Genomic DNA, 9,461 nt, shown 5'->3' with positions numbered 1-9,461 from the left:
CTCAACGTCCACTTACCAATATTAAAAACCTCGAGCTTTTATTAAAACGATTTCCAAAGATCATATTCCCTCAACTATACTTTACCATTTGGACAAGAAATATTTACTTACTATTCATTTATTAGGGAGAAGTATTCTCTAGTAAATATTTACTTCAATATCGATTAAATATTAAAGTTATTAATGTATTAAACATAAATTAGTTGAGGAATATTATTTTATTCTTTTAAAAGTAAACTCCTTCGAGATTTAATTATTTATTGATTATCATTTAATTATTTACTATTTATTAAAGGGTTTATTTATGATTTAAAAATCATAAAACCGGATTTAAATTACTTTCTGATTTTCGAAAATCATTCGAATAATATCAAATCGTCGGAGGATATTATCCCGACTTATTTAATATTTTGAATATAGTTTCAAGGAGAAACTTTTCCCCCTTATTTAATTATCTGTTGACAACGGTCAACTTACATCATTAGTACTTCCTACGAAAATTTCGGAAGTACGTATATATATATATATACATTTATATCTTAGTAAGATAAACTGTTTCTATCAACAAGCAAAACGCTTGGGGAACTTCGATGTGGTTCGAGTTTTCGAGATATGATAGAATTCTTTTAAAAGGGCAAGGGAGGGGTAGACTCTGGTACTATGTGTGCTAGATGGACTACTAAAGGTAACGCAGGCGAAGGTACTCTGTGTACTCAGGAACTTGTGAAGTATGTGTATACCCAAAAATGGGACACGTAGCCCGAATGCGGCAAGGGTGATAACCGGTATACGAAGGTGTCGTCCTTCTACTAGTAGAAAAGGTTATTATTATCGTATTACGACTGATCATCGTATGCGGTGGCTCCAACGGGTGTCCTATTCTTCCGATTGGAATTGTGATGCAATACCGTAACCCAAGCCTAGGTGCTGGGTTTACTATTAAGGTATTCGCAGGATAATAAAATCCCCTAAAGAATTGTTTTCATAAGAAGGTATGTATCACCAAGGAAAACTAATTTCGAATAAAACATAATTATCATATATGATGTTTTACGTAAGCTTATAATACAGTCATTTTCATACTGTACATTATTATGTTGGGCACTATAGCTCACTCTTGCTTTCTTTAAATGACACAACACAACAGTGAATCAAGATGCCTACCATGAGAACCACAGACAGGAAACGGGTAGAAAATGACCAGTTGTTCCGTAGATTGTTTGGTGTTGTACCGCAGGTAGTCCGAATAAGCTAAATTGATTTTCAGTTGTTTTTAGTTCGGCTTATTTATAAGTAAGATAATAAATAAGAAACGTATATTTGGCTGGCGGACTAGCCTTACTTAAAGGTTATTCCCCGGTAAGACTTAATTACTTTTGGGTTGTAATAATTATCACTTTGTGGTTTGATCTACTCTAGTAATGAATTGTTCATTTTCAAGACAATAACATGTAAGTGTGTGTGTGTGTGATAAATGTGGGGTCGTAAATTGTGAATATTTATATATTGTGATGTGAGGTATGTGGTTTATAGTGGTTTAAATGGTGTGGCCTCAGAGATTCTCGACCCCGAATTTTGGGGCGCCACAACTTTCCTCACTTCGGAGTAAACATACACTTTGGAAGATGTAACATGTGAAAGATATGTTAAAATTTCATGCACGGAATAACGTTAGATTATTGTAATTTATTATGAATATACTTTGTATTTTTATTTCAATATAAATATATTTTGTAATTTGTATGATTGAAATTTTTGCTAATCCTATTTATTCTATCAATTTAATTTAACACGGTTTTAAAATCGAAACTGATCCGATAAAATCCGAATCGAGTTTTTTAAATTTGAAACCGAACTGATAACTTCGGTTGCGATTGCTATTTTAAATTTTAAAAACCGAGAATACACGATTTCGGTTTTATCTAAAACCCGTCCTTATTCGACCTGCGCTCTCCCCTAGTGAAGTACCATGAAATCGTAGAAAAATTATGGGTTAATTCTCGCAAATACTCGTACAAAAGACATCTTTAAACACCTATTCATAAAGCAAAACTTGAAAACACAGGGGTATCCTGACTCCCCGATTAAGAGAAAGAAAAGAGAAAAAACTTAGAATTTTAATTTCAGAAAAAGATTATGACTATATCATGATATTGTGTATATAGGAATATAGAAGATGGGCTCACTGGATATTCAAGTCTATCCGAGTGTAGCAGGGTTCATTACTGATTTTAATATAAAACTCACTTCGTAACTGTAAATACAAAAATTACTAGAATTATTTGATAGAACATGGCCATTATAGTATAGTCCGTGTAGACATATTAAAGGTGAAGCAGCCAGGGCAGGACAGATCATGGTCATAGGACATGCTGGTTTAAGCACAAAGGAGGTCCACTTTCAGTGTCAACTCATGTCGTAAAGGGCCAGAATACAGTAAATAACACCACAGCAAACAAACAGGGCCTCTGACTTATAAGCCTGCAAGTACTTATTTTAGACCGTTTGTCGACCCAACTTATAAGTTGTAAAATTATTTCAGACCGTTTGTCGACCCAACTTATAAGTTCAATTTATAACTTATAAGTTGATGATAAGTTGAATATTAGTAATGACGTATTTTTCTCAACTTATTTTAATTTTTCATTTTTTTATTAATTTTACTTTTTAAATATATATTTTTAAATTTTAAATTAATTTAAAAGTCATGAATTAAAATAATAATATTTAAAACTTATTTATTTTATTTCATTTAAATTAACCAAACACTTACATAACTTATAAATATTCATCTACTTATCACTTTTAAGCCACTTATTAATTTTAAATCATAATTTACTTATTTCCCAAACGGACACATAATCACTTTAAAATTTTTAACTGAATTATAATAATCAACTTTTCTTAAAAAAAATTGACAATTGTACTTTTAATAATCATGCATTTGGCAAAAACGATAGTGAAAATACGTTTAGAATAGACCTGGGATATCCATGATATCTCTAGTAAAAGACTTTCTAGTTGCTAGTGAGACAACCACAACCTTGTGGAAAACATTGGACAAGTACTAATACAAGCACAGAAGATAGATACTTGACATAATTACCAAAATCTTATCTTCTCAGGTCATTTACAGCTTCTAACAGATTTTTGCCTGCGGCCAAGGTCCCGTAAATCTCTGTTCTTAATTTCAGCATCAGAAGAGTTACAACAGGTTGCAAGAAGCCTGAAATTTTTCCTCTGGAACATATAAATGAAAAAAGATCTTAACTGAAGAATCAAAGACCTGTAGAACTACGATGAACAGCACCCTGCTTTTGTAGGTTGTTCACCGGCGTCTTGTTTATCATCTGATTTCAGGACTACAGACTTTCCATTCCCCAGCTCCGGTTTCTTGCCCTCTTGGGATTGCATAACTTTCCGGCTCAAGATGTTGTAAATCTCTTTCACTACTGTTTGAAAAGCAGCAGTAACATTTGACGAATCAAGAGCTGACGTTTCCATGAAAAACAGACTCTGCGCCTCAGCTAGGCTTTTGCCTTCAGATGTAGAAACCTCCCTGGCATCTTTGAGATCACTCTTGTTCCCAACGAGTATAGTAACAACATTCATGTCTGAATGAGCTGTTCACACATAAGAACATTAGAAACTATATTTACATGAATTATACTGCAACAAGAGACCGGTATAAAACATCTGTTTCAGCTACTGCACATGACATGTGTATTTGTTATCCAGTTTTATCTTTTTGTCTCAAATTCATGATTTAGATAGCATTTTAGGTTGCCCTCCACGTTCGATTGAATTGGTTAAACAAAGCTTAATGCAATCATAATAGTAGGAGCTACTATTGTATCTGTTGGTGTGGACGTAGAACATGTGCAGATGTCTTTAAAGTTTAAAGTGTCACAGCCAAAAGAAGTATAACTAAATGGGGTTAGAGGAGAATGCCATTATAATGCTTACTGTGAAGTTCATTAAGCCATCTGCCAATGCTATCAAAAGTTTGTCGTCTAGAGATGTCATAAACCAAAAGAGCTCCCACTGCACCTCTGTAATATGCAGATGTAACAGCCCTGAACCGCTCTTGACCAGCTGTGTCCCAGATCTGTGCTTTAACTTCCTTTCCCTTAATCTCCATTTTCTGGGTCTGGAACTCAACTCCTATTGTTGATTTAGAATTGGGGTAGAACTCATTTCTTGCAAATCTTGCAAGCAAGTTTGATTTTCCAACAGCTGAATCACCAATTAGTACAATCTTGAAAAGATAATCCTCAGGTTTCTCTTCCTCAGAAGAATGTGCCATGTCCGAACTTTCTGAGATTTCAGATTACTAAAGAACCATGGTTACTAACATTTAGCACTAAGACCAAGGGGCATCAGCAGTTCCTTTATCTACAATGTCAATCATTCCCCACTTTAAGGTATGATGAACAAAGAATGTAATGTAAGAGGAAACTTGGAAGGAACACCAGGAATATGAAAGGCCAAAAGCTGTAATGCAGCAATTAAAGTGATGCAGAATGAAGGGTATTTAAAAAAATGCCAACATATACAAAAGGGAAGATGGTTTAAACTATTCAGAGATAGCAACTTCCCCCACCTTCACCCACTTTTCCTTCCAACTAAGCAATTTATCTGAAGTTTTGTGTCAGACTCCTATCTGGTCATCCATTCATTGGAAAGTGACAGCTCTATGGTACCTGCAGAGCAAGAAATAATTAGAATCAAATCAAATATTAACAAAAGTATCAACTTTATCGTCTTGCTTTCCCTAAAATATTTATCTAACAACTTGGGCTTCCCAGAAAAGTAAAGACATGGTCAAGTAATACAAGCCTACTGTAAACTTGTGAACCCACAGCCTGTGCAAGTGCTTGCTTGTATTGTGTACAACCTTTTTTTTTATTTGATACACAACTATAACATTTAAGATTCCCTCGGGATCAGATATCTCATGCAAGTAATATTTAAGATTCGATGGTACATCGAAAGATAAAATGTACTTCATTGTAAACGTATAAAGCCATAGATGTAGTTCATGAATAAAGAAGATGAGAATAGTGAAGAGCTCTGCATCATTATTTTGCATTGTTATTTTCCCTTGAAACAAACTTTGCCAAAGCGTTTTTATATATCAAGCAAAATAATGATGCAGCAGATATGATAAGATCTTCACTATTCTCATCTTCTTTGTTGTATTGTGCACAACTATGCAAAAACTTTGTAATTTCACAAACCAAAGGTATTCAATTAGAATTTTTAAAATCCTAAAATTTGGTGGTAGTCTTAAATAAGGATTTTAAAAAATCTGGTAGAATTCAATTGGAATTTTAAATTATCCTAAAAATCTGAAATTGTGGATTTTCATTGCTTCTTTAATTTTTTTAATATTCTAGAAATCCGGCATATATACATGAACTTTCAAAGGGTTTGTCAAATATTTTACCAATATATGCAAGAGTCTACATCTGCCAGACTCCAAATTATAATTCACGACAATCTTTTAAAATTCATGGATATTATCAATCCGTTAAAATCCGAATTGAATACACCGCCTTATGATCATCTCATGAACTAGATTTCTATGGGATTATAAGACCTTTTCACTAAGTTTACTGTTCTACAGAAATGAACTAAAAAGGTAAATAAAATATAATTATAGATAATAGTCATTTAAATTTAGACTATTAGAGTAAATAAGATGATGGTCAATAATAATCCATTAAAACAAAAATGGCCTTTATGCATGATAATTTACTAATTCCACCAAGTAAATATAAATATATATATACACACACACATTACAGAATCAACTGATACATTTCTTACGTTCATAAATGAATTAGTTCAAATGTTACTACTTCACACAGTCTAAGATTATGTATACAAGAGACAATGAACACCTTATATTCGCTTTGTTCTCGGACTCATGTATCATCTATTTTCCAATAGAAGAAAACCACGGCAATGACATTAAAATATTATTTTTCATTTCAAATAGTTCAGTATTTAGCAAAAAATTACACATTTAAAGTGAAACATCCGCAGCAGCATTTAGAAGATAGGCATTACCAAAACGTAAATTGTACCAGTATATTGCTTAAATTTTACAGTAAAAATTATCTTGCAAACTGTCATGAAATGTTCATAACCAAATTTAAATTAATGCAAGAAAATGACACGATGCTTGTATGACATCTCAAATTCCTGAGGATCTAGGAATCAAAGTCATGCAATGTTTAGACTCAATAGCTCATGAACATAAACATCCAAAATCATCTGGCTGTTGAAGTACTAAATTGCATATACCATTGACTTCGAGTACTAAACAAGAATCATCACAATTGATGCCAACATAATACCGATATCAATTAATTATAAATCATGATGAAAAAATTAAAAAAATTATAACTAACATGAGACAATCAATTTAACTGCAAAAGTGATCTGATGGTCAAAATGGGGAAAATCATGATGCCTCATCAGGTGAACCTGCTTCTTAAATATTCCATGATACCTCTGTTTTCTGTGTAAGGTTAAGTTTAACCAAAGTGTAATCGGTTTTTTGACATTAAAAAGACTGTTGTAAAAGTTTCTGTTGAAAGCGATTTCAAACATTCTATATTCAACCTTTCATTGCTTACTAATCTCAAAACTCTAAACGCATAAGTTTATGCATTGGCCTGGATTTATTCTGTTGTATATTCACTTGAAGTCTCCATTTTCATAAAAAATAGAATAAACATTATAGAATTAAATGTATTATGTATCTTACTAGAAAAACTAAAATTGAATTAAGAATTTTAGAGTTTTAGAGCATTCTTGATCTTGATATATTAATGTGGCCGAGGACTTGGTGTCCACATGTCAAGGTCCTAGATCATCTCATGAGTTGGGAACTGGTAGGGTCTAATTGCCTAAAGTCTGAATCTCTAACACTATTCATAATCCATAGAACTTCACTTGAAAAGCGATTATTGAGAATAAATGAATAATCATATACGAACACTTTCATATTAAAAGATGCTCTTTGTAATGCAACCGCAGAGTTTACATTATTTAAGTCTACCAATAATACAGACATACAAATGATAATTTCCATGTATTGTTTGATCCGTGTCCCATAAATGCAATGTAAAAGCCAAGCAGCCAACCCACACTTTTGCATAAAGATAAATATCACAGGTATATATCCTGACAAAAAAATAAATATCACAGGTATATACGTACTCAAGTTAATTACTTTGTACCATTAAATTAACTGTTCTTCGTACTTTTATTAGCTTTACACTGTTAGTACTTAGTACCATATCCATCAACACATGAAGCACATGAAACAGGATACATTTCACATCCCCCAAATTGCTTTCTACACTACACACGATCTCTCTTTTTTCATTTTTAACTTTTCCGTATCATATTGAAGGTTTTTAATTACAATTCATTATAAACCTCACTAGTCCAAACCGATTGCTAAATCGTCTTAGAATCCTATGAAAATTTCGACTCATACTAATCTAGACTAAAGGAAGCTGGTCAGCTACTTAAAAACGCTTCTCTCTAAGGCCTATAATCGTAGTCTCGGTATCATATTTTAATCATTTACATCGGTTTAGAGTAAAACTAAAATTTTTTACACTAACAAACTGTTCCATTACACACAGAGATATATAAAAAGAAATACAGAAAATTTAACATCTAGATTAATCAAAGAGTTGTATACATACAGAGCAACGTAAATAAACATTTATAAAAACAAATCTAGCAGATGAAGAAAGTAATATTTGATCAAAAAATGAGAGATTAACGTACCGAGAGCTGCAGGATAGAATGAAATTTATATGTATGATGATTGTGATGGTTTCAATTGAGATTAAATCGATGAGAAGTGGATGATGATTAGGTTTAGGTTTGGTTACAAAATCGAGAGAGAGAGAGAGAGATTAAATACACAAATGTAGCGAGAGAGACAGAGAGAGATTTACATAAACACTTTTAAAAATGAGACATGGCTGCGGGGTATTTATGGGCCTTTTGTGGTATGAACTCTCGCAACTTGTTTCAAGGCCCAACTTTTGTTATGGAAATTTATTTATTTATTTATCTAATTTGAGTAATGAAGTTTATGAAATTTTCGTAAATAAAAAGAGTTGTTTTTAATATTATATAAATTTTGAATTTAATTTAAATTAAAAAATTTAAACTCTTAAATTTATTTATTAAAAAATTTTGATAATTATTTTAAATATACATATGTATAATTTAGTGGAATTTAAGTTTTTAAAGAAATATCAATGATCAAAAGATTTAGTTTTGTTAAAATTTATAAGTGAGTTTACAAAAAATAATTATGTTTTAATTCAAAGATAAATTTTAACTCACATCTAGAGTAAATAAATTATCTTTACTTTGGTATACAGAACAATTCTAACTAATTATATTCAAATTTATTTTGATTTAATTTTTTTAAACCCGAATTAATGATAAAAAATATATGTATCAATAAAAAAAATATGTTAACCTGAACAAAAGTACATATTATTTTATTTTAGTTCATATAGCTATTTTCTTAATTTAAATTTGATTTATGATGAATAAATTGTATAATATTTTAGCCCGGGTAAATAGCATGTATTGATTTATTTTAGTCCCACGCAATTTAATCATCTTTATTTTATTTTATTAAAATAATTTTGGATATTACATAAATTGAAAAAAAAACTCATAAATATATAACCCAACAACATTTACACACATATTTGCAATCAAACTTTTAATATTTCCTTATTATCCCATAATCCAAAGCCTACGTTGTAATTAAATGAATTATTTAGACTTTAATTTTATTTTAACACATATCAATAATATAGGATTTACCTCTAGTTTGAATTTATTTTAGTTTTAGTGCAGATCAATAATATACATTATTTTTTTTAATCATAAACCCGTTATATCAACCATCTAACTATATTTAGTTTGTTTTTAACTTTGTCTTAGCACTCGTTAAATGTTATTTTTTTAATCCGAATAGATAACATATTTTATTTTATTATGATGCCAACGCATTATGTTGTATCTAGGTATGATAAAATATTTTTTAGTTAGATAGGTAGTATTTATTATATTATTTTATCATGAGATAACAAATTTTGATTTTAGTTTCAGACTTGTTATGTCAATCAAATACTACCTATCTAGCTAAAAAATAATATAATAAATATTTTATCATACCTAGATAAATACCTAGATAAAATATTTTAGTTTCAGATCTGTTATGTCAATTAAATCCAGCTAATTATATTTAGTTTTTTGTTTAATTTCATTTTAATCCGGAATGAATATTATTATGTTTTAGACCGAATTGATAATATGTATAATTTTATTTTAGTCTGATGACATTATATATGCCAAACGAATTTCCTTTTAATTTATTTTGTTTTAGCTCGTTTATCTTTTTT

The 9,461-nt window shown here is 30.6% G+C and overlaps 1 protein-coding gene across 1 annotated transcript; it reads right to left on the bottom strand.

The window, feature by feature from the left end:
- Positions 1–2,990: 2,990 nt before the first annotated feature.
- Positions 2,991–8,004, bottom strand: LOC141677833 (ras-related protein RABA5a). The gene is made up of 4 exons (XM_074483910.1): positions 7,816–8,004; positions 4,604–4,703; positions 3,967–4,395; positions 2,991–3,623 (listed from the first exon to the last, which is right to left on the bottom strand). Exons 3-4 carry the CDS (start codon positions 4,304–4,306, stop codon positions 3,295–3,297), a joined length of 669 nt encoding a protein of 222 aa, XP_074340011.1. The 5' UTR covers positions 4,307–4,395; positions 4,604–4,703; positions 7,816–8,004; the 3' UTR covers positions 2,991–3,294.
- Positions 8,005–9,461: the final 1,457 nt, after the last annotated feature.

The sequence above is a fragment of the Apium graveolens genome, chromosome 8 (assembly GCF_009905375.1).
Source record: "Apium graveolens cultivar Ventura chromosome 8, ASM990537v1, whole genome shotgun sequence".
In the NCBI taxonomy this organism is placed as follows: Eukaryota; Viridiplantae; Streptophyta; class Magnoliopsida; order Apiales; family Apiaceae; genus Apium; species Apium graveolens.
This window is presented reverse-complemented; position numbering and strand designations above follow the sequence as displayed.

What these genes read in the sequence shown, in the direction of transcription:
- LOC141677833 (XM_074483910.1), bottom strand. Translation starts at nt 4,306, where the DNA reads ATGGCACATTCTTCTGAGGAAGAGAAACCTGAGGATTATCTTTTCAAG. An exon ending in ATGGCTTAATGAACTTCACA is followed by an intron (nt 3,624 to 3,966) that starts GTAAGCATTATA and finishes ATGTGTGAACAG; the next exon opens with CTCATTCAGACATGAATGTT.